The sequence below is a fragment of the Ranitomeya variabilis genome, chromosome 2 (assembly GCF_051348905.1).
Source record: "Ranitomeya variabilis isolate aRanVar5 chromosome 2, aRanVar5.hap1, whole genome shotgun sequence".
Taxonomy (NCBI): Eukaryota; Metazoa; Chordata; class Amphibia; order Anura; family Dendrobatidae; genus Ranitomeya; species Ranitomeya variabilis.
This window is the reverse complement of record NC_135233.1, coordinates 484,256,935-484,283,278: the sequence shown is the minus strand read 5'-3', so window position 1 is coordinate 484,283,278 and position 26,344 is coordinate 484,256,935. Positions and strand designations below refer to the sequence as shown.

Here is a 26,344-nt window from a genome sequence, read left to right as displayed (position 1 = left end):
AGCTGGCGGTGCTGAACCCCACTGACACATTGGCTGGTGTTTGGCTCTGTGCAGCTAGCACATCTGTGCCCCAACTGGCGGTGTTAGAGCCCAGGGTCAGCAGGAGGAGGAGAGGGAGCAGAGTGTAGGCCGAAGCCTGCACTGGAGCAAGTTGAAAGGGAAACTTTAACCCCCCCCCCAGGCGTTTGTAGCTGAAAGAGCCATCGTGTACAGCACTAATGCTGGAAAAGGTAAACTTAGCTCTTTTAATTATGGTCCTTGCACATGCTGAACCTAACACTTATAAAAAGTGTCCCCTCCTACCGTGATACCATTCGGTAGGTGGAACTTTCCTTTGTGATGTGACGCAGCACAGCCGTCATTCTTACCCCCTTGGCGCCGTGCGCCGCCTCCTCAGCGTTGTTTGAATCAGTCCCGGAGCCTGCGCTGTTAGGTTAGCCCTTGGCCATGCACACATTTTGCGCTGCCCGTCTTCTGACATCATTTGGTGTCAGGCTGGCTGCGCCTGTGCGGCCGCGCTGGCCGAGAGCCCGCCTCGTACTGTCTTCTGATTTAATCCCACTGGGGGCCTGAGATCCATGGACATGCGCAGTGCATATCTGAACCTCCACCTCTCACTCATCTCCCTACGGCTTCTTCTGACTGTGCGGTGTCACGGCCGTGGCATGCTATTAGGGACCAGCTGACACCGCACAGTTTGAAGAAGCCGTAGGGAGATGAGTGAGAGGTGGAGGTTCAGATATGCACTGCGCATGTCCATGGATCTCAGGCCCCCAGTGGGATTAAATCAGAAGACAGTACGAGGCGGGCTCTCGGCCAGCGCGGCCGCACAGGCGCAGCCAGCCTGACACCAAATGATGTCAGAAGACGGGCAGCGCAAAATGTGTGCATGTCCAAGGGCTAACCTAACAGCGCAGGCTCCGGGACTGATTCAAACAACGCTGAGGAGGCGGCGCACGGCGCCAAGGGGGTAAGAATGACGGCTGTGCTGCGTCACATCACAAAGGAAAGTTCCACCAACCGGACGGTATCACGGTAGGAGGGGACACTTTTCATAAGTGTTAGGATCAGCATGTGCAAGGAGCACCACGAAAAGAGGCACTTTTTCCCTTTGCATCATTACTGCTGCACAAGGTGGCTCCTTCAGTAACAAACGCCTGGGGGGGGGGGGACAGGTTCCCTTAAATTTAACTTGTTGTGCCTGCGTGGCGGTCGCAGTACACGTTGCCGGCTGCACAGCAGGGGAACAGCTGGCGGTGCTGAACCCCACTAACACATTGGCGAGGTGTTTGGCTCTGTGCGGACAGCACTTCTGGACGGCAACTAGCGGTGTTGGAGCCCAGGGACAGGTGGAGGAGGAGGAGGTAGGAGGAGGTAGGAGGGATTGCCACACACACAGCTGGGGAACAGCTGACGTTACTGAACCCCAATAACAGAGGAGGGACTGTTGACTGTGCGCACAGCACTACCAGGCAACAACTAGCGGTGTTGGAGCCCAGGGACAGGAGGGGGAGGTGGAGGTGGAGGAGATAGGAGGGATTGCCACACACACAGCTGGGGAACAGCTGACGTTACTGAACCCCAATAACAGAGGAGGGACTGTTGACTGTGCGCACAGCACTACCAGGCAACAACTAGCGGTGTTGGAGCCCAGGGACAGGTGGAGGAGGAGGAGGTAGGAGGAGGTAGGAGGGATTGCCACACACACAGCAGGGGAACAGCTGACGTTACTGAACCCCAATAACAGAGGAGGGACTGTTGGGACTGTGCGTACAGCACTACCAGGCAACAACTAGCGGTGTTGGAGGCCAGGGACAGGTGGAGGAGGAGGAGGTAGGAGGAGGTAGGAGGGATTGCCACACACACAGCTGGGGAACAGCTGACGTTACTGAACCCCAATAACAGAGGAGGGACTGTTGACTGTGCGCACAGCACTACCAGGCAAAAACTAGCGGTGTTGGAGCCCAGGGACAGGAGGGGGAGGTGGAGGTGGAGGAGATAGGAGGGATTGCCACACACACAGCAGGGGAACAGCTGACGTTACTGAACCCCAATAACAGAGGAGCGACTGTTGGGACTGTGCGGACAGCACTTCTGGACGGCAACTAGCGGTGTTGGAGCCCAGGGACAGGTGGAGGAGGAGGAGGTGGAGGAGGTAGGAGGGATTGCCACACACACAGCTGGGGAACAGCTGACGTTACTGAACCCCAATAACAGAGGAGCGACTGTTGGGACTGTGCGGACAGCACTTCTGGACGGCAACTAGCGGTGTTGGAGCCCAGGGACAGGTGGAGGAGGAGGAGGTGGAGGAGGTAGGAGGGATTGCCACACACACAGCAGGGGAACAGCTGACGTTACTGAACCCCAATAACAGAGGAGGGACTGTTGACTGTGCGCACAGCACTACCAGGCAACAACTAGCGGTGTTGGAGCCCAGGGACAGGTGGAGGAGGAGGAGGTAGGAGGAGGTAGGAGGGATTGCCACACACACAGCAGGGGAACAGCTGACGTTACTGAACCCCAATAACAGAGGAGGGACTGTTGGGACTGTGCGTACAGCACTACCAGGCAACAACTAGCGGTGTTGGAGCCCAGGGACAGGTGGAGGAGGAGGAGGTAGGAGGAGGTAGGAGGGATTGCCACACACACAGCTGGGGAACAGCTGACGTTACTGAACCCCAATAACAGAGGAGGGACTGTTGACTGTGCGCACAGCACTACCAGGCAACAACTAGCGGTGTTGGAGCCCAGGGACAGGTGGAGGAGGAGGAGGTAGGAGGTGGTAGGAGGGATTGCCACACACACAGCAGGGGAACAGCTGACGTTACTGAACCCCAATAACAGAGGAGGGACTGTTGGGACTGTGCGTACAGCACTACCAGGCAACAACTAGCGGTGTTGGAGCCCAGGGACAGGTGGAGGAGGAGGAGGTAGGAGGAGGTAGGAGGGATTGCCACACACACAGCTGGGGAACAGCTGACGTTACTGAACCCCAATAACAGAGGAGCGACTGTTGGGACTGTGCGGACAGCACTTCTGGACGGCAACTAGCGGTGTTGGAGCCCAGGGACAGGTGGAGGAGGAGGAGGTGGAGGAGGTAGGAGGGATTGCCACACACACAGCAGGGGAACAGCTGACGTTACTGAACCCCAATAACAGAGGAGGGACTGTTGACTGTGCGCACAGCACTACCAGGCAACAACTAGCGGTGTTGGAGCCCAGGGACAGGTGGAGGAGGAGGAGGTAGGAGGAGGTAGGAGGGATTGCCACACACACAGCAGGGGAACAGCTGACGTTACTGAACCCCAATAACAGAGGAGGGACTGTTGGGACTGTGCGTACAGCACTACCAGGCAACAACTAGCGGTGTTGGAGCCCAGGGACAGGTGGAGGAGGAGGAGGTAGGAGGAGGTAGGAGGGATTGCCACACACACAGCTGGGGAACAGCTGACGTTACTGAACTCCAATAACAGAGGAGCGACTGTTGAGACTGTGCGGACAGCACTTCTGGACGGCAACTAGCGGTGTTGGAGCCCAGGGACAGGTGGAGGAGGAGGAGGTGGAGGAGGTAGGAGGGATTGCCACACACACAGCAGGGGAACAGCTGACGTTACTGAACCCCAATAACAGAGGAGGGACTGTTGACTGTGCGCACAGCACTACCAGGCAACAACTAGCGGTGTTGGAGCCCAGGGACAGGTGGAGGAGGAGGAGGTAGGAGGAGGTAGGAGGGATTGCCACACACACAGCAGGGGAACAGCTGACGTTACTGAACCCCAATAACAGAGGAGGGACTGTTGGGACTGTGCGTACAGCACTACCAGGCAACAACTAGCGGTGTTGGAGCCCAGGGACAGGTGGAGGAGGAGGAGGTAGGAGGAGGTAGGAGGGATTGCCACACACACAGCTGGGGAACAGCTGACGTTACTGAACCCCAATAACAGAGGAGCGACTGTTGGGACTGTGCGGACAGCACTTCTGGACGGCAACTAGCGGTGTTGGAGCCCAGGGACAGGTGGAGGAGGAGGAGGTGGAGGAGGTAGGAGGGATTGCCACACACACAGCTGGGGAACAGCTGACGTTACTGAACCCCAATAACAGAGGAGCGACTGTTGGGACTGTGCGGACAGCACTTCTGGACGGCAACTAGCGGTGTTGGAGCCCAGGGACAGGTGGAGGAGGAGGAGGTGGAGGAGGTAGGAGGGATTGCCACACACACAGCAGGGGAACAGCTGACGTTACTGAACCCCAATAACAGAGGAGCGACTGTTGGGACTGTGCGGACAGCACTTCTGGACGGCAACTAGCGGTGTTGGAGCCCAGGGACAGGTGGAGGAGGAGGAGGTGGAGGAGGTAGGAGGGATTGCCACACACACAGCAGGGGAACAGCTGACGTTACTGAACCCCAATAACAGAGGAGGGACTGTTGACTGTGCGCACAGCACTACCAGGCAACAACTAGCGGTGTTGGAGCCCAGGGACAGGTGGAGGAGGAGGAGGTAGGAGGAGGTAGGAGGGATTGCCACACACACAGCAGGGGAACAGCTGACATTACTGAACCCCAATAACAGAGGAGGGACTGTTGGGACTGTGCGTACAGCACTACCAGGCAACAACTAGCGGTGTTGGAGCCCAGGGACAGGTGGAGGAGGAGGAGGTAGGAGGAGGTAGGAGGGATTGCCACACACACAGCTGGGGAACAGCTGACGTTACTGAACCCCAATAACAGAGGAGGGACTGTTGACTGTGCGCACAGCACTACCAGGCAACAACTAGCGGTGTTGGAGCCCAGGGACAGGAGGGGGAGGTGGAGGTGGAGGAGATAGGAGGGATTGCCACACACACAGCAGGGGAACAGCTGACGTTACTGAACCCCAATAACAGAGGAGCGACTGTTGGGACTGTGCGGACAGCACTTCTGGACGGCAACTAGCGGTGTTGGAGCCCAGGGACAGGTGGAGGAGGAGGAGGTGGAGGAGGTAGGAGGGATTGCCACACACACAGCTGGGGAACAGCTGACATTACTGAACCCCAATAACAGAGGAGCGACTGTTGGGACTGTGCGGACAGCACTTCTGGACGGCAACTAGCGGTGTTGGAGCCCAGGGACAGGTGGAGGAGGAGGAGGTGGAGGAGGTAGGAGGGATTGCCACACACACAGCAGGGGAACAGCTGACATTACTGAACCCCAATAACAGAGGAGGGACTGTTGACTGTGCGCACAGCACTACCAGGCAACAACTAGCAGTGTTGGAGCCCAGGGACAGGTGGAGGAGGAGGAGGTAGGAGGAGGTAGGAGGGATTGCCACACACACAGCAGGGGAACAGCTGACGTTACTGAACCCCAATAACAGAGGAGGGACTGTTGGGACTGTGCGTACAGCACTACCAGGCAACAACTAGCGGTGTTGGAGCCCAGGGACAGGTGGAGGAGGAGGAGGTAGGAGGAGGTAGGAGGGATTGCCACACACACAGCTGGGGAACAGCTGACGTTACTGAACCCCAATAACAGAGGAGCGACTGTTGGGACTGTGCGGATAGCACTTCTGGACGGCAACTAGCGGTGTTGGAGCCCAGGGACAGGTGGAGGAGGAGGAGGTGGAGGAGGTAGGAGGGATTGCCACACACACAGCTGGGGAACAGCTGACGTTACTGAACCCCAATAACAGAGGAGCGACTGTTGGGACTGTGCGGACAGCACTTCTGGACGGCAACTAGCAGTGTTGGAGCCCAGGGACAGGTGGAGGAGGAGGAGGTGGAGGAGGTAGGAGGGATTGCCACACACACAGCAGGGGAACAGCTAACGTTACTGAACCCCAATAACAGAGGAGCGACTGTTGGGACTGTGCGGACAGCACTTCTGGACGGCAACTAGCGGTGTTGGAGCCCAGGGACAGGTGGAGGAGGAGGAGGTGGAGGAGGTAGGAGGGATTGCCACACACACAGCAGGGGAACAGCTGACATTACTGAACCCCAATAACAGAGGAGGGACTGTTGACTGTGCGCACAGCACTACCAGGCAACAACTAGCGGTGTTGGAGCCCAGGGACAGGTGGAGGAGGAGGAGGTAGGAGGAGGTAGGAGGGATTGCCACACACACAGCAGGGGAACAGCTGACGTTACTGAACCCCAATAACAGAGGAGGGACTGTTGGGACTGTGCGTACAGCACTACCAGGCAACAACTAGCGGTGTTGGAGCCCAGGGACAGGTGGAGGAGGAGGAGGTAGGAGGAGGTAGGAGGGATTGCCACACACACAGCTGGGGAACAGCTGACGTTACTGAACCCCAATAACAGAGGAGGGACTGTTGACTGTGCGCACAGCACTACCAGGCAACAACTAGCGTTGTTGGAGCCCAGGGACAGGAGGGGGAGGTGGATGTGGAGGAGATAGGAGGGATTGCCACACACACAGCAGGGGAACAGCTGACGTTACTGAACCCCAATAACAGAGGAGCGACTGTTGGGACTGTGCGGACAGCACTTCTGGACGGCAACTAGCGGTGTTGGAGCCCAGGGACAGGTGGAGGAGGAGGAGGTGGAGGAGGTAGGAGGGATTGCCACACACACAGCTGGGGAACAGCTGACGTTACTGAACCCCAATAACAGAGGAGCGACTGTTGGGACTGTGCGGACAGCACTTCTGGACGGCAACTAGCGGTGTTGGAGCCCAGGGACAGGTGGAAAAGCAGAGGAACACAATGTAGGCCGAAGCCTGAGAAAGTCGAAAGGGAACCTTTAACCCCCCCCCCAAGGCGTTTGTAGCTGAAAGAGCCAGCTTGTGCAGCACAAAAGATGCAAAAGGAAAAGGTGGCTCTTTTCATCATGCTCCTTGAAAACACAGAACTAAACACTTATAAAATGTTTCCCCTGAAACCGTAAAACCGTCCCGGAGGTGGGACTTTCCTTCGTAATATGACGCAGCACAGCCGTCATTCCTACCCCCCCGGCGCCGCGCCCCGGCTCCTCAGCGTAGTTTGATTCCGTCCCGGAGCCTGCGCTGTTATGTTATCCCTTGGCCAGGCACACTTAGCGCTGCCCATCTTCTGACATCATTTGGTGTCAGGCTGGCTGCGCCTGTGCGGCCGCGCTGGCCGAGAGCCCGCCTCGCAGTGTCTTCTGATTTTATCCCACTGGGGGCCTGGGATCCATGGCCATGCGCAGTGCATATCCTCGCCTCTCACTCCCCTCCCTACGGCTTCTTAAGACTGTGCGGTGTCACGGCCGTGGCATGCTATTAGGGACCAGCTGACACCGAACAGTCTGAAGAAGCCATAGGGAGATGAGTGAGAGGTGGAGGTTCAGATATGCACTGCGCATGTCCATGGATCCCAGGCCCCCAGTGGGATTAAATCAGAAGACACTGCGAGGCGGGCTCTCGGCCAGCGCGGCCGCATAGGCGCAGCCATCCTGACACCAAATGATGCCAGAAGACGGGCAGCGCTAAGTGTGCCTGGCCACGGGATAACATAACAGCGCAGGCTCCGGGACGGAATCAAACAACGCTGAGGAGCCGGGGCGCGGCGCCGGGGGGGTAGGAATGACGGCTGTGCTGCGTCATATTACGAAGGAAAGTCCCACCTCCGGGACGGTTTTACGGTATCAGTGGACACATTTTATAAGTGTTAAGTTCTGCGTGTGCAAGGAGCTAAACCAAAATAGCTACCTTTTCCTTGTGCAGCATTACTGCTGCACAAGGTGGCTCTTTCAGTAACAAACGCCTTGGGGGGGGGGGGACAGATTCCCTTACATTTCAGTTGTTGTGTCAGCGTGGCGGTCGCATGACACATTGCCGGCTACACAGCTGGGGATCAGGTGACGTTACTGAAACCCAATAACACTGGGTCGTATGTTTTGACTGTGCAGACGGCACTTCTGAGCCTCAACTGGCGGTGTTGGAGCCCAGGAATTTAAGTTCAGGTGGTAGAAAGATGAACACAACAGGAGACCTGGATAACGTATACAGTGACCTAATTATTTAATCAGGAGGAGGAGTGGCAAATTCCTGCGAGATCCAGGCCTTGTTCATTTTCAGGAAAGTAAGCCGGTCAACGTTATCGGAGGATAGTCGCATGCGACGGTCAGTTAGTACACCACCTGCAGCACTAAAGACACGTTCCGATAATACACTGGCCGCAGGGCAAGACAGCACCTCCAATGCATACTGGCTTAGCTCTGGCCATGTATCCAGCTTTGAGACCCAAAACTTGAAAGGGGAAGAGCCGTCTGGGAGTACAGCAAGAGGGCAAGACATGTAGTCTGTCACCATCTGACGGAACCGTTGCCTCCTGCTGACTGGAGCCGTCTGTGATGGTGTAGACTTTTGTGGGGGGCACAGAAAACTGTGCCACAGTTGGGCCATACTGGTCTTGCCTTGGGCAGAGGCACTGCTTCTGCTCCCTCTTTGTGCAGAGCCTCCACCACTGCCTGGACGCACTGAGCTGCTTTGGAATGCACTAGCAGCACTTCTCTCAGTTGGAATGGAGAAGATGATGGAATTGACCAGTGTGTCTTGGTACTCCTGCATTTTTCGCTCCCGGTTCAACGGTGTGATGAGGCTTTCTACGTTGTCCCGGTAGCGAGGATCGAGGAGGGTGAACACCCAAAAATCAGACATGTTGAGAATGTGGGCGATGCGGCGGTCGTTTCTCAGGCACTGCAGCATGTAATCCACCATGTGCTGCAGACTGCCAACTGCCCAAGAAACGTTGTCCCCTGCTGGAGGCGTGATCTCTGCCCGCTCGTCATCACCCCACCCTCGCTGTACACACTGAGTACTGGACAATTCGGTAACTCCCTCCTCTGGACGGATGTCTTCCTCCTCCATTGACTCCTCCTCATCCTCCTCACAAACTGTCCCCTGCCTACGCGTTTGTGAGGAAACACGTGGCGCTGACTGTCCAGAAGATGATGGAAATGGTGAATCCTCATCCTCCACCTCTTCCACAACATCATCCCTTAGCGCTTGCAGTGATTTTTCAAGCAGGCAGATAAGGGGGACAGTCATGCTGACTAGTGCATCATCTGCACTCGCCATCCGCGTGGAATAATCAAAGGGACGCAAAACCTGGCAGACGTCATTCATAGTGGCCCACTCTGTGGTTGTGAAGTCTGTACGGCGCTGACTGCGAATTCTTTGCGCCTGAAGCAGCTGGTACTCCATTACAGCTTGCTGCTGCTCACACAACCGCTCCAACATATATAACATGGAATTCCACCTGGTAGGTAGGTCACATATGATGCGATGTTCCGGCAGGCGGTGTCGGCGCTGCAGAGCCGCAATGCGCGCTTTTGCCGTGCTGGAACGCCGCAAGTGAGCACACTCTAGGCGGACCTTGTGCAGCAGTGCATCAAGATCCGGATAGTCCCTCAAAAAGCTCTGCACGACCAAATTGAGCACATGTGCCAGACATGGGATGTGAGTGAGGTTGCCGAGGCCCAGAGCTGCCACCAGATTTCGGCCATTATCACACACTACCATGCCTGGCTGGAGATTCGCTGGCACAAACCACACATCGCTCTCCTGCTTGATGGCATTCCAGAGCTCCTGCGCTGTGTGGCTACGATTCCCCAAAAAAATTAATTTCAAGACGGCCTGTTGACGTTTGGCCACGGCTGTGCTCATGTCGGTCGTAACAGGTACACGTTCATCACGGGTCCATGTGGAGGTGGACTGTGACGGCTCCTGCAGCGATGATTCTGAGGAACTGGTGTAAGAGGAGGAGTCAATGCGTACAGAATGGATTCCTGCAATCCTTGGAGTGGGCAGGACACGTCCTGCGCCACTCGCACGGTCTGTACCCGGCTCAACGACATTAACCCAATGGGCAGTGAGGGAAAGGTATCGCCCCTGTCCATGTTGACTGGTCCACGCATCGGTGGTGAGGTGGACCTTGCTACTGACGGCGTTCAGTAGCGCGTGTTTTATGTGTCCCTCCACATGCTTGTGCAGGGCAGGGACGGCTTGCCTGCTGAAGTAAAAGCGGCTGGGCACATTGTACTGTGGGACTGCCAATGACATCAAGTCACGGAAGCTGTCAGTCTCCACCAGCCTGAATGACAGCATTTCCAGTGACAGAAGTTTGGCAATGCCTGCAGTCAGAGCCTGTGCTCGTGGGTGGTTTGACGAGAAAGGCCGCCTTTTCTCCCATGCCTGTACTACCGATGGCTGTAGACTGGGCTGGGAGTGTGTGGATGACTGGGAAAGTGGTGCTGCGGGTGGAATGACAGCGGGTCTCTGGACAACAGGGCCAGAGGTTCTTCCACGGCGATCCTGGGAGGAAGCCGAACCAGCTGCGTGTGAGCTAGAGGAAGAGGCAACACGAGCTGAAGAGGTGGTAGCTGCCGCTATTGGTTGGCCTAGCTCTTCAGTGTGTTTTTCTAACTCCGCCGGGTGCCTGTTGTGCACATGTTTCCACATGTTGGAGGTATTGAGGTTGCTGACATTTCGACCTCTTTTGACTTTTTGATGACACACCTTGCATCTGACATAGCAAATGTCATCTGCAACTGTGTCAAAAAAGGACCAGGCACTGCAAGTCTTGGGAGCGCCCTTTTTGGCTTTTGGAAGAGACATGCTCCTAACGGGTGCCAAAGCGGAGGCTGCAGGATCCGCAGTCTTCCCCCTCCCTCTCCCTCTTTGGGCCGTACGGGGAATCTCTTCCTCAGAGCTGCTCCCACCACCTTCCTGTCCCTCACGCCAAGATGGGTCAAGGACCTCATCATCAACACTACCCTCTGCCCCCAACTGCTCCTCCTGGGTAGTCTCAGCAGCAGAGCACGCACCAGTAAGTGGCACCTGAGTGTCATCATCAGCTGATGCGGCCTGCGATGTGGTGACCGGAGCCACTGGCCCACCCGCCTCTTCAGAGGAAGAGAGAAAAAGCTGTTGGGCATCACTGCACCCTGCCTCTTCTTCCATTTCTCCAATGCTGCTTGGCTGGCCCCCTGTTTCCAAGCCAAGAGATTCAGAGAACAGAAGTAGAGACGGCTCCTGTCCTGGGCTCTCTGTCTGCCTGGGCAATTTGGCAGGTGGTGAAGAGACAGATGGCTGCTCTCCAGTGCTCTGTGTCTGAGAGGATGTGGCACTAATTGAAGTTGATGCATTAGCTGCCATCCATCCGACAACGGCTTCAATTTGTTCTTCACGCAGCAGCGGTGTACGGCGCTCTGACACAAAGCTGCGCATGAATGACTGTTGCCTGGTGAAAGTGGGTGCTGATGAGTCACCGGTGCCCGCAGCAGGCACAGACTCCCCACGTCCCCTCCCTGCTCCGCGCCCACGCCCACGCCCACGCCCACGTGCCTTACTCACTGCCTTCTTCATCTTGGTTGACTGATAAAGATAAGCAGAAAAGTACTAACGGCTTTGTGTGCTTATTCCTGAGCAACTCCTCCTAACAGGTATAAGAAACACTAATTTTCTAAAGTGTGGACTAGACTTTAATATGAGCTAATGTGGCCTACACAAATGTAAAGTGGTGTAACTGGTGTGTTTGGTGAACTTTATTATTTATTTATTTTTTGGGGGCTGAACTGACAACGGATAGAGCTGCAGTCACACGGAGACCGTGCAGACAGACGTAAACAGCGCTGCAAGGCCCAAAAACCCTCCTCTACGTTATCCTATGTAGTGTTTTTCCACAAGTTAGCTGGAGACGGGTGGAAAGACACTAATAGGATTTTTTTGAAAAAATGTGCAGCAGCCTGCACTACTTAAAACAAAATGAAAATTGATTTGGCGGTATGACGCAGTGAAGAACCCTGAGCTGGAGACAACCAGGCTATGGCTGCTCACAGACTACAGGGCGAGCTGCAGTCACACAGAGACCGTGCAGACAGCCGTAAACGGCGCTGCAAGGCCCAAAAACCCTCCTCTACGTTATCCTATGTAGTGTTTTTCCACAAATTAGCTGGAGACGGGTGGAAAGACACTAATAGGAATTTTTTGAAAAAATGTGCAGCAGCCTGCACTACTTAAAACAAAATGAAAATTGATTTGGCGGTATGACGCAGTGAACAACCCTGAGCTGGAGACAACCAGGCTATGGCTGCTCACAGACTACAGGGCGAGCTGCAGTCACACGGAGACCGTGCAGACAGCCGTAAACGGCGCTGCAAGGCCCAAAAACCCTCCTCTACGTTATCCTATGTAGTGTTTTTCCACAAATTAGCTGGAGACGGGTGGAAAGACACTAATAGGATTTTTTTGAATAAATTAGCAGCAGACTACACTACTTGAAAAAAAAAAAAAAAAAGAACAGTATGAGGCAATGAACCACCCTCCCTAAACTGAATACAACCAGCTATGGATGGCCTATGTGGCTGCACTCAGACTAGAGAGTGGGCTGCACTCACACACACACACACACAGACCTTGCAGATCGCTGTGAAAACAGCGCTACAAGGCAAAAGCAAGGTGAATAGTAGGTGAACACAGCGGTTGCTAAATTAGCCTTTGGAAAGCACAAAGAAGCAAATCGCTATCTCTAAACTGTCCCTCAGTCAGCAAACAGCGTCCTGTCACTAACTGAATTCACAGCAGAGTGATCGCAAAATGGCGCCAGCGACTTTTAAACTGCATCATGACATCATTTCAGCAGCCAATCACAGCCTTGCCAGTAGTTTCATGCCCTCCATGCTAAACAGGATGTGCCCACACTTGGAATCATTCTCATTGGCTGAATTTCTGCATTTTGAATCTTGGAACTTCCGATTCCGGTATCCGATACGCGGCAAGTATCGGAATCCCGGTATCGGAATTCCGATACCGCAAGTATCGGCCGATACCCGATACTTGCGGTATCGGAATGCTCAACACTACTGTTAATGTGTGGTAGCAGGATGAAGGTCCTGAACAGAACTGACTTTCAAAAAGTAGTTCCTCCCTTTCCCTAAACAGAAAATGTAGAGACTGCAGAGCTGCTCATGAGATAATTTGAGAATACCTCTTAGTATTCAAATATGACCAAATTTACCCCAATCCAAGCCCTTATGGACATAAACTGTAACTACACCTCCGGACAATTCAGTACACACAGTAGATTCTGATTGTGTTATGATTTGTGCCTTATCATGCCATACTCCTATTGTGTCTGTATCTTTCTCAACAGGGTAGAATATGCGAGATGGTCTTGAGAGGCACAGCCTTTACACAATGTAACTCTATGGTGGATCCAGCTCAGTATATTGATGCCTGTGTCCAGGATCTGTGTAGATGTGCAGAAGATGACTTAGGCTTTTGCTTATGTAACACCTTTTCTGAATATTCCCGTCAATGTACCCATGCTGGTGGAGTTCCAGAAAATTGGAGAACTGCTCAACTCTGTCGTAAGTGCCATTACATTCACTTTCTAGATCAATTTAAAATGACACAAAGACTAATTAAACTTGCAGAAATAATAATACATGGTTAATAAGGATGATATGCTGATTTTTGTTTTTTAGTTTTATTTTTTTTTCTGGGGGTTTATTGAGGATTAATAAATTAACTACCATTCAGACTGATCATGTGTTTCTTTTCACAGCATTGTCATGTAACTATAACATGGAGTACAGGGAATGTGACAGCCCCTGTCCCAATACTTGCACCAATCCTGAGCGGTCATTAGTTTGTGACAGTCATTGTACAGATGGATGCTTCTGCCCAGCAGGTAGGTTCCTGTGCATTGATTAGTCATTTACTATTAAAAGATATAAACAATAGATTAGTAAAAGTATTAAATAAACCAAGTGACCTTTCTGTTACAATGGAGTTGGGATGGAGGTGTCATACAAACTGCTTCTGGTGAAGGATCCAAAACGAAATATATTTAGAAGGATTTAATGTGCAGGTTTTAAGAGTCAACGTGTTTAGAGGTCATACATGACCTCTTCATCAGGACAAAAATCTAGGTCCTTCGTGACCTCGAAACGCGTTGACTCTTAAAACCTGCAAATTAAATCCTTGCAAGTATATTTAGTTTTGGAGCCTTCATCAGCAGCACTTTGAATGACACCTCCCTCTGGTCTCCATTTTCAAGTTGGTCCTTCTTCGACCGGTGTCCAGCAGCAGCTGATATACATTTGTTTTAACGTTCTTCTGTGCAACCTTATCTGGTGAGTTGTTTTCACTTTTCTATTAATCCTGTTACGTCAGATAAGACCCTATTGCGCTTTCTCGTCCCCAAGTTCTTTCTTCCAACTTTGTTTTAAATTGTGGTTTTAGTATCTATATGCATCTACTCTACGGCTCCGGCTACAAGTAGCACACAGCCATCACAGTCAAAATCATTACATTAATTTCAAATTTTGAAATCATTATCTAATTTGTAAAAACTGAAATTCTAGACTGCAAAAACTAATTTAATCTTGATACTGATATTCCTTTTCTCTTTCAGGAATGGTTTTCGATGACATAAACAACTCTGGATGTGTTCCTGTACAGCAGTGTTCTTGTACTTACAATGGACAGGTTTACGCATCTGGGGCCGGATACTCGGCCCAGTGTCGTTCCTGGTAAATCATATTTAGTTTCTTCTAGTTATTAATCTATTACTGTATCTTAATCTGTAAAAGAAAAATTCATGGAGTTATTTAAATGACGGGATGGGTAGACATGTTACTGATATGCAAATGGTGAAGAAATGGAAACAAAGTTTTTAAAACATCTTGAATTATTCAGTATGGAGTATGAGCACCACGTACACAAATCCGCACACTTACACCACTTGGCTGCTATCAATTAGTTTATTAATGGTTATCTCAGAAATGTTCTGCTACACTGAATGAACTTGGGAAAATCATCAAGATTTGCTGCTGGCAGCTCCCTATGCAATTGCTGACCAATGACATCCTGTGCTTGATGGGAGACAATTCAGGAAACGCTTCAGGCTTTGAGTAGCATGTTTAGCCCACATAGCTGCTCACTGTAACAATATATGACCTGGCATTGTAGTGTTGAGAAAACTCTGTTGGGAGACTTTGCATAAGTGGCTGTACCACTCGGTCCACAACTAGTGTTGAGTAGTGTTGAGCGATACCGTCCGATACTTGAAAGTATCGGTATCGGAAAGTATCGGCCGATACCGGCAAAGTATCGGATCCAATCCGATACCGATACCCGATACCAATACAAGTCAATGGGACTCATGTATCGGACGGTATCCCTGATGGTTCCCAGGGTCTGAAGGAGAGGAAACTCTCCTTCAGGCCCTGGGAACCATATTAATGTGTAAAAGAAAGAATTAAAATAAAAAATATTGCTATACTCACCTCTCCGACGCAGCCTGCACCTTACCGAGGGAAGCGGCAGCGTTCTTTGTTTAAAATTCGCGCTTTTCTTTCCTTTACGTGAAGTCCCGGCTTGTGATTGGTCGCGTGCCGCCCATGTGGCCGGGACGCAACCAATCACAGCAAGCCGTGACGTAATTTCAGGTCCTTCAGGATTTTAAAATTACGTTCCGGCGTTGTGATTGGTTGCGTCGCAGTCACATGGGCGACGCAACCAATCACAGCAAGCCGTGACGTAATTTCAGGTCCTTCAGGATTTTAAAATTACGTCCCGGCTTTGTGATTGGTTGCGTCGCGGTCAACCAATCACAAGCCGGGAGGCTGGACACGCGCGCATTTTAAAATGCGCGCTTGTCCAACCTCCCGTGACGTCCCGGCTTGTGATTGGTTGCTTCGCGGTCAACCAATCACAAGCCGGGAGGCTGGACATGCGCGCATTTTAAAATGCGCGCTTGTCCAACCTCCCGTGAAGTCCCGGCTTGTGATTGGTTGCTTCGCGGTCAACCAATCACAAGCCGGGAGGCTGGACACGCGCGCATTTTAAAATGCGCGCTTGTCCAGCCTCCCGGCTTGTGATTGGTTGATCGCGACGCAACCAATCACAAGCCGGGACGTCACGGGAGGCTGGACAAGCACGCATTTTAAAATGCGCGCGTGTCCAGCCTCCCGGCTTGTGATTGGTTGATCGCGACGCAACCAATCACAAGCCGGGACGTCACGGGAGGCTGGACAAGCGCGCATTTTAAAATGCGCGCTTGTCCAACCTCCCGTGAAGTCCCGGCTTGTGATTGGTTGCTTCGCGGTCAACCAATCACAAGCCGGGAGGCTGGACACGCGCGCATTTTAAAATGCGCGCTTGTCCAGCCTCCCGGCTTGTGATTGGTTGATCGCGACGCAACCAATCACAAGCTGGGACGTCACGGGAGGCTGGACAAGCGCGCATTTTAAAATGCGCGCGTGTCCAGCCTCCCGGCTTGTGATTGGTTGATCGCGACGCAACCAATCACAAGCCGGGACGTCACGGGAGGCTGGACAAGCGCACATTTTAAAATGCGCGCGTGTCCAGCCTCCCGTGACGTCACGGCTTGTGATTGGTTGCGTCGCCCATGTGACTGCGACGCAACCAATCACAAAGCCGGGACGTAATTTTAAAATCCTTAAGGACCTGAAATTACGTCACGGCTTGCTGTGATTGGTTGCGTCGCCCATGTGACTGCGACGCAACCAATCACAAAGCCGGGACTTCACGTAAGGAAAGAAAAGCGCAAATTTTAAACAAAGAACGCTGCCGCTTCCCTCGGTAAGGTGCAGGCTGCGTCGGAGAGGTGAGTATAGCAATATTTTTTATTTTAATTCTCTCTTTTACACATTTTTACATTAATGTTGTTTCGATACCGATACCCGATACCACAAAAGTATCGGATCTCGGTATCGGAATTCCGATACAGCAAATATCGGCCGATACCCGATACTTGCGGTATCGGAATGCTCAACACTAGTGTTGAGCGATACCGTCCGATACTTGAAAGTATCGGTATCGGATAGTATCGGCCGATACCCGAAAAGTATTGGATATCGCCGATACCAATACCCGATACCAATACAAGTCAATGGGACACCAAGTATCGGAAGGTATCCTGATGGTTCCCAGGGTCTGAAGGAGAGGAAACTCTCCTTCAGGCCCTGGGATCCATATTACTGTGTAAAATAAAGAATTAAAATAAAAAATATTGATATACTCACCTCTCCGGAGGCCCCTGGACATCACCGCTGGTAAACGGCAGCCTTCTTTGCTTAAAATGAGCACGTTTAGGGCCTTCCATGACGTCACGGCTTCTGATTGGTTGCGTGTCGCTCATGTGACCACCACGCGACCAATCACAAGCCGTGACGTCATTCTCAGGTCCTAAATTCCAAATTCTAGGAACTTAGGACCTGAGAATTACGTCACGGCTTGTGATTGGTCGCGTGGCGGTCACATGAGCGGCACGCGACCAATCAGAAGCCGTGACGTCATGGAAGGTGCTGAACGCGCTCATTTTAAGCAAAGCAGGCTGCCGGTTACCAGCGGTGATGTCCAGGGGCCTCCGGAGAGGTGAGCATATCAATATTTTTTATTTTAATTCTTTATTTTTTACATGGATATGGATCCCAGGGCCTGAAGGAGAGTTTCCTCTCCTTCAGACCCTGGGAACCATACACTGGGAACTTCCGATTCCGATTCCCGATACCACAAAAGTATCGGATCTTGGTATCGGAATTCCGATACCGCAAGTATCGGCCGATACCCGATACTTGCGGTATCGGAATGCTCAACACTATCCACAACCAAATCAATGTAAACGCTGATTGACTACTGTACATTATGCCACCTCATATCATTATCCCAACAACAGGGTAAGTGTGATGTTCCCTCATAAAGGCTTCATAAAGTCTCCAGACCAATCTTCAGCTACCATTACCTCCAAGTCAAAAGTGGGACTCATCATTTTCATGTCATTAACATGTCTACTGAACCTGTGATTTTCATAATTCAACTGATTTTCCTTCTCTGTATACTGGTATAGCAACATATATATTGTAGGGATTCACACTCACCTGTTGGCACTTAGCACATACAAGAGTCTTGGTGCAGAGCAAGGTAAGTTTATTGCGTTCCTCTGTATTCCAAATGAAAATGCTTATTCTAGCATAGGAAAATCAAAACATAACAGCTTTTCTTCAGTCTAAATCATATAATAAACCACACTGACCTTTTCTCAAAGTAGGCATAGTACATTAACACAGTTGCACTCACAACACAGCACAGGCTTTAGTTGTTGCCAGCACAGTCCGTAAATCAACACTAGCTTCTCTTCAGCTTCACCACCACAGAAAAGTGTTCACCTCCCAGACAGCTCACATTTGCTAGTAACTCAGCAGCTCCAACACACAGACTGCTCAGCTGACTGACTAACCATGGAAACAGGGCCTGGTTCTAGACATAGCTAGCCAGGTGCACGTAATCAGTACCTCTAGTGATAGTATTTAAAATGCATAGAAGCACAGTTCGACAGTTTTGTGCACCTCTGAAAAGAAGGACACTGTTGTGAACTGTGTTTCTGGGCTCCCTCTGGTGGTCACTAACGGTATTGTGTTAGGCATGTCTTGTTGCAGGCCTGAGCTCCAGCTGTGTCGTTAAGCAGCGGGTGTTCCCTATTTAAGTCTCCTCCGGACTCAGTCTCTTGCCTGGCATCGTTGTATCCAGACCTATATGGTCTCCTCCGGATTCCTTTCAGTCTGTCTCATGAAAGAAAAGCTAAGTCCGTTTTGTGTAATTTGGATCGTTTGCATTTTTCAGTGTCTTTGTCCAGCTTGCTTAATATTTGATTTTCTGGCTCGCTGGAAGCTCTAGGGGGCTGATATTCTCCCTCTGCACCGTCAGTCGGTGTGGGGGTTCTTGAATGTTCAGCGTGGATGTTTTTGTAGGGTTTTCTGCTGACCGCATAGTCCACTATCGATTTTCTGTCTATCTAGACTAGTGGGCCTCACTTTGCTGAATCTAGTTCATCTCTACGTTTGTGTTTTCCTCTTGCCTCACCGTTATTATTTGTTGGGGGCTTTCTATATCTTTGGGGTTCAATTTCTCTGGAGGCAAGTGAGGTCTTATTTTCCCTCTAGGAATAGTCAGTTCTCCGGCTGGCTCGAGACGTCTAGAACCAACGTAGGCATGTTCACCGGCTGCTTCTAGTTGTGTGTGTTAGGATCAGGTATGCGGTTAGCCCAGTTTCCACCTCCCTAGAGCAGTATTTACGTTTTTGCTATCTTGCCGGAATATCAGAGATCCTCTACCACTGGGATCATAACAGTATGCCAGGCCGAAAGAAAATGTTTATTGCATCGCAGAAGCGGGATTAAAAAGAAGTTCTGCGTTTTTTTTTTTTTTGTTGCTGCAGTTTGCCTAGCTTCTTCCATCCCCTTTTTCTCTGAGTGGCTGGAACTCTGCTGCAGATATGAATGTCCAGACTCTGACTTCCAGTGTGGATCAGCTTGCTGCTAGGGTGCAAAGCATTCAGGATTTTGTTATCCATAGCCCTATGTCTGAACCAAAAATACCTATTCCTGAGCCGTTTTTTGGAGATAGATCTAAGTTCCTGAATTTTAGGAATAATTGCAAATTGTTTCTGTCTCTGAAACCTCGTTCCTCTGGGATTCCGCTCAGCAAGTTAAGATTGTTATTTCCTTCTTGCGCGGCGACCCTCAAGATTGGGCCTTCTCTCTGGCGCCAGGAGATCCTGCATTGGTGAATGTTGATGCGTTTTTCCTGGCACTTGGTTTGCTTTATGAGGAGCCTAATCTTGAAAATCAGGCTGAAAAGATGTTGCTGGCTATCTCTCAGGGTCAGGACGAAGCTGAGGTATATTGTCAAAAATTTCGGAAATGGTCCGTGCTTACTCAATGGAATGAGTGTGCACTAGCCGCAAATTTCAGAAATGGTCTTTCTGAAGCCAATAAAGATGTGATGGTGGGGTTTCCTATCCCTACAGGTCTGAATGATTCAATGGCTCTGGCCATTCAAATTGATCGAAGTTTGCGGGAGCGCAAATCTGTTAATCCTTTGGCGGTGCTGTCTGAACGGTCACCTGATTCTATGCAATGTGACAGAATTTTGACCAGAGCCGAGCGACAAAATCATAGACGTCAAAATGGGTTGTGTTTCTGCTGTGGTGATTCAACACATGTTATCTCAGCATGCTCTAAACGCTTAAAAAAAATTGTTAATCCTGTCGCCATTGGTACTTTTCAGCCTAAGTTTATTTTGTCTGTGACTTTAATTTGTTCATTATCTTCTTACTCAGTTATGGCTTTTGTGGATTCTGGTGCTGCTTTAAGTCTTATGGATTTGTCGTTTGCCAAGCGCTGCGGTTTTGTCCTGGAGCCTTTGGAAAATCCTATTCCTCTTAGAGGAATTGATTCTACGCCATTGGCAGAGAATAAACCTCAGTATTGGACGCAAGTGACCATGTGCATGACTCCTGTACATCAGGAGGTGATTCGTTTTCTGGTACTGCATAAAATGCATGATGTTGTCGTTTTGGGTCTGCCATGGTTACAGGCCCATAATCCAGTTTTAGATTGGAAAGCTATGACTGTGTCTAGTTGGGGGTGTCAGGGGATTCATGGCGATTCTCCATTGGTGTCTATTGCTTCTTCTACTCCTTCTGAGATCCCTGAGTTTTTGTCAGACTTTCAGGATGTATTTAATGAGGCCAGGTCCAGTGCCCTTCCTCCTCATAGGGACTGTGATTGTGCTATAGATTTGATTCCTGGTAGTAAGTTTCCTAAGGGACGACTCTTTAATTTATCTGTGCCAGAGCATGCCGCGATGCGGAGTTATATAAAGGAGTCTTTGGAGAAGGGACATATTCGCCCATCCTCTTCTCCTCTTGGTGCAGGATTCTTTTTTGTGGGCAAGAAAGACGGGTCTTTGAGACCTTGTATAGATTATCGTCTTCTGAATAAGATCACGGTTAAATTTCAGTATCCTTTGCCATTGTTGTCTGATTTGTTTGCTCGGATTAAGGGATCCAGTTGGTTCACCAAGATAGATCTTCGTGGTGCGTATAACCTTGTGCGCATAAAGCAGGGAGATGAATGGAAAACGGCATTTAATACGCCCGAGGGTCATTTTGAGTACCTGGTGATGCCTTTTGGATTATTGAATGCCTCTTCTGTGTTTCAGTCCTTCATGCATGACATCTTCCGGAAATATCTGGATAAATTTATGATTATTTATCTGGATGATATTTTGGTTTTTTCTGATGATTGGGAGTCCCATGTGAACCATGTCAGGATCGTGTTTCAGGTTCTGCGGGAGAATGCTCTATTTGTGAAGGGCTCAAAATGTATCTTTGGGGTACAGAAGGTTTCTTTTTTGGGTTTTATTTTTTCCCCTTCTACTGTGGAGATGGACCCAGTCAAGGTCCGTGCCATTCATGACTGGACTCAGCCCACGTCTGTTAAGAGCGTGCAGAAGTTCTTGGGCTTTGCTAATTTTTACCGTGGTTTTATCGCTAATTTTTCCAGCGTGGTTAAACCTTTGACGGATATGACCAAGAAGGGTTCTGATGTTGCTAATTGGTCTCCTGCGGCCGTGGAGGCCTTTCGGGAGCTGAAGCATCGGTTTACTTCAACGTCAGTCTTGTGCCAGCCGGATGTCTCTCTTCCCTTCCAGGTTGAAGTTGATGCTTCTGAGATTGGTGCAGGGGCTGTTTTGTCGCAAAAAAGTTCTGATGGCTCCGTGATGAAGCCATGCGCCTTCTTTTCAAGAAAATTTTCGCCTGCTGAGTGGAACTATGATATTGGTAATCGGGAGTTGTTGGCTATGAAGTGGGCATTTGAGGAGTGGCGACATTGGCTCGAGGGAGCTAGACATCGTGAGGTGGTCTTGACTGATCATAAAAATCTGATTTACCTCGAGTCTGCCAAGCGCCTGAATCCTAGACAGGCTCGTTGGTCGTTGTTTTTCTCCCGTTTTGACTTTGTGGTCTCGTACCTGCCTGGTTCGAAGAACGTGAAGGCTGATGCACTTTCTAGGAGTTTTGTGCCTGACTCTCCGGGAGTCTCGGAGCCGGCTGGTATTCTCAGAGAGGGAGTGATTTTGTCTGCCATTTCCCCAGATTTGCGACGAGTGCTGCAGAAATTTCAGGCTGATAGGCCTGATCGTTGCCCACCAGAGAGACTGTTTGTCCCTGACAGATGGACCAGCAGAGTTATTTCTGAGGTTCATTTTTCAGTGTTGGCGGGACATCCTGGGATTTTCGGTACCAGAGATTTGGTGGCTAGGTCCTTTTGGTGGCCTTCCTTGTCGCGGGATGTGCGTTCTTTTGTGCAGTCCTGTGGGATTTGTGCTCGGGCTAAGCCTTGCTGTTCTCGTGCCAGCGGGTTGCTTTTGCCCTTGCCTATCCTGAAGAGGCCTTGGACGCACATTTCCATGGATTTCTGTCATGATTCCCCAATGGCATGGGAACATCAGAAACACAAAAATAACAGACTAGCTCTCGGGTGATGGAAACTCAAGCTGACCGTGACCTAAATCTACCACACAACTAACAGTAGCCAGGAAGCATTCCTACGGCTGCCTAGATGCCATGCGCCAGCCGGAGAACTAACTACGCCTGGAAGAGGAAGGAACAGACCTGGCTTACCTCTAGAGAAATTCCCCAAAGATGATAGTAGCCCCCACGTATATTAACGGTGAGTTCAGAGGAAAAGACATACACAGTATGAAGGTAGATTTAGCAAAGCGAGGTCCACTTACTAGATAGAGGAAGGATACAAAAGAGGACTTCACGGTCAGCTGAAAAACCCTTTCAAAAACCCATCCTGAAATTACTTTAAGACTCCTGTGTCAACTCATGACACAGGAGTGGCAATTTCAGTCCACAAGAGCTTCCAGTAACAGGAAATGACAAAACTGTAAACTGGACAAGAAAAACAAAACAATAAGGACAAGAGTCCACTTAGCTGATCAGCAGACTAGTAGCAGGAACATGCAACTGAATGACTCAGGTTACAATGATGACCGGCAAGGAAGTGACTGGAGAGCAAGGCTAAATAGGGAACTCCCAAAACTGATGGAAGCAGGTGAGCTGAGGCAGAAAAGCACACACAAGTCTCCAGTACCACCAGCCACCACCAGGGGAGCCAAAAAGCGGATCACAACAGTACGCCCCCCTTAAGGAGGGGGCACCGAACCCTCACAAGAACCGCCAGGGCGACCTGGATGAGCCCTATGAAAGGCACGAACCAAATCCGAGGCATGAACATCAGAGGCAGTTACCCAAGAATTATCTTCCTGACCATAGCCCTTCCATTTAACCAGGTACTGGAGTCTCCGCCTGGAAATACGGGAGTCCAAGATCTTCTCTATAACGTACTCCAATTCACCCTCAACCAGCACAGGAGCAGGAGGCCCAGCAGAAGGAACCACCGGCACCTCGTATCTCCGCAACAACGACCGATGGAACACATTATGGATAGCGAAAGATGCCGGAAGGTCCAAACGAAAGGAAACAGGGTTAATAATCTCCAAAATCCTATAGGGACCGATGAACCGAGGCTTAAATTTAGGAGAAGAAACCCTCATTGGGACAAAACGGGAAGACAACCACACCAAGTCCCCAACACGAAGGCGAGGACCAACCCGACGCTGGCGGTTAGCAAACCGCTGAGTCCTCTCCTGGGACAAATTCAAATTGTCCACCACTTGTTCCCAAATCCGATACAACCGATCCACCACAGCATCTACTCCAGGACAATCCGAAGACTCCACCTGACCAGAAGAAAAACGGGGATGAAACCCCGAATTGCAAAAGAAAGGGGAAACCAAAGTGGCAGAACTGGCCCGATTATTAAGAGCAAACTCCGCCAACGGCAAAAAGGCAACCCAATCATCCTGATCCGCAGACACAAAACACCTCAAATACGTCTCCAAAGTTTGATTAGTTCGCTCCGTCTGGCCATTAGTCTGAGGATGGAAGGCAGACGAAAAAGACAAATCAATGCCCAACCTGGCACAGAATGCCCGCCAAAATCTAGAAACGAACTGGGTACCCCTATCAGAAACGATATTTTCAGGAATACCATGCAAGCGAACCACATTTTGAAAAAACAAAGGAACCAACTCAGACGAGGAAGGCAACTTCGGCAATGGCACCAAATGAACCATCTTAGAAAAACGGTCACACCCCACCCAGATAACAGACATCCTCTGAGAGACAGGAAGATCAGAAATAAAGTCCATCGAGATGTGCGTCCAAGGCCTCTTCGGAATAGGCAAGGGCAACAACAACCCGCTAGCCCTAGAACAACAATGCTTGGCCCGAGCACACACATCACAAGACTGCACAAAAACACGCACATCACGAGACAGAGATGGCCACCAGAAATATCTAGCCACCAAATCCCTGGTACCAAAAATTCCAGGATGACCCGCCAGCGTAGAAGAATGAACCTCCGAGATGACTCTACTGGTCCAATCATCAGGAACAAACAGTCTACCAGGTGGACAGCGATCAGGTCTATCCGCCTGAAACTCTTGCAAAGCACGTCGCAGATCTGGGGAAATAGCGGATAATATCACCCCATCCTTAAGGATACCTGTAGTTCCGAATCACCAGGGGAATCAGGCTCAAAACTCCTAGAAAGGGCATCCGCCTTCACATTCTTAGAACCTGGTAGATATGAGACCACAAAATTAAACCGAGAGAAAAACAACGACCAGCGCGCCTGTCTAGGATTCAAGCGCCTGGCAGACTCAAGATAAATCAGATTCTTGTGATCAGTCAAAACCACCACCTGATGTCTAGCACCCTCAAGCCAATGACGCCACTCCTCAAATGCCCACTTCATGGCCAAAAGCTCCCGATTACCGACATCATAATTTCTTTCGGCGGCAGAAAATTTTCGAGAAAAGAACGCACAAGGTCTCATCACTGAGCAATCGGAACTTTTCTGCGACAAAACCGCCCCCGCTCCGATCTCGGAAGCATCAACCTCAACCTGAAAGGGGAGAGAGACATCGGGCTGGCGCAACACAGGGGCAGACGAAAAGCGGCGCTTAAGTTCCCGAAAGGCCTCCACAGCGGCAGAGGACCAATTGGCAACATCAGCACCCTTCTTAGTCAAATCCGTAAGAGGCTTAGCGACACCAGAAAAACCAGTTATAAATCGACGATAAAATTTAGCAAAGCCCAAGAACTTCTGAAGACCCTTTAGAGAAGTAGGCTGCGTCCAGTCACAAATAGCCCGAACCTTGACAGGGTCCATCTCAACAGAAGAAGGGGAAAAAATGTACCCCAAAAAGGAAATCTTTTGAACCCCAAAAACACACTTAGAACCCTTTACACACAGAGAATTCTCCCGCAAGACCTGAAAAACCCTCCTGACCTGCTGATGCTGAACATGAGACTCCCAGTCCTCAGAAAAAATCAAAATATCGTCCAAATACACAATCATAAATTTATCCAGATATTCACGGAAAATATCATGCATAAAGGACTGAAAAACTGAAGGCGCATTAGAAAGGCCGAAAGGCATTACTAAATACTCAAAGTGGCCCTCAGGCGTATTAAATGCGGTTTTCCACTCATCCCCTTGCTTAATTCGCACCAAATTATACGCCCCACGGAGATCAATCTTGGAGAACCACTTAGCCCCCCTTATGCGAGCAAACAAATCAGTAAGCAGCGGCAACGGATACTGATATTTGACAGTAATTTTATTCAGGAGTCGATAATCAATACAAGGCCTCAGCGAGCCATCCTTTTTAAAGACAAAGAAAAACCCAGCTCCTAAAGGTGATGAAGAACGACGAATATGTCCCTTTTCCAGGGACTCCTTAACATATTCTCGCATGGCAGCATGCTCAGGTACAGATAGGTTAAACAAACGACCCTTTGGAAATTTACTGCCTGGAATCAGATCTATGGCGCAATCACACTCTCTGTGGGGAGGGAGAGAACCAATTTTAGGCTCTTCAAAAATATCCCCAAAATCCGACAAAAATGCAGGAATCTCAGAGGGAATAGATGACGAGATAGGAACCAAAGGTATGTCCCCATGAGCCCCCCGACATCCCCAGCTTAACACAGACATAGTTTTCCAGTCCAGTACTGGGTTATGAGATTGTAACCATGGTAATCCAAGCACTAAAACATCATGTAAATTATACAACACGAGGAAGCGAATCATCTCCTGATGGTCTGGAGTCATACGCATAGTCACTTGCGTCCAGAACTGTGGTCTATTACAAGCCAGAGGTGTAGAATCAATACCCTTCAGAGGTATAGGAACTTCCAGAGGCTCCAAATCAAACCCACAGCGCCTGGCGAAGGACCAATCCATGAGACTCAGAGCGGCGCCAGAGTCCACATAGGCATCCACGGTAATAACTGATAATGAACAAATCAGAGTTACAGACAGAAGAAATTTAGACTGTAAAGTGCCAATAGAAACAGACTTGTCAACCTTCCTAGTACGTTTAGAGCATGCTGATATAACATGCGCGGAATCACCACAGTAGAAGCACAAG

General features: G+C 50.3%; 1 protein-coding gene across 1 annotated transcript in view; it reads left to right on the top strand.

Moving 5' to 3' along the window:
• Positions 1 to 26,344, top strand: part of LOC143803856 (mucin-2-like) — a 117,881-nt gene that overhangs the window by 23,217 nt on the left and 68,320 nt on the right. Inside the window, exons 6-8 of the mRNA XM_077281621.1 lie at positions 13,113 to 13,329; positions 13,527 to 13,652; positions 14,379 to 14,496. Of these exons, the coding sequence (XP_077137736.1) occupies positions 13,113 to 13,329; positions 13,527 to 13,652; positions 14,379 to 14,496 (461 nt within the window). The remainder of the gene's footprint in view (positions 1 to 13,112; positions 13,330 to 13,526; positions 13,653 to 14,378; positions 14,497 to 26,344) is intronic.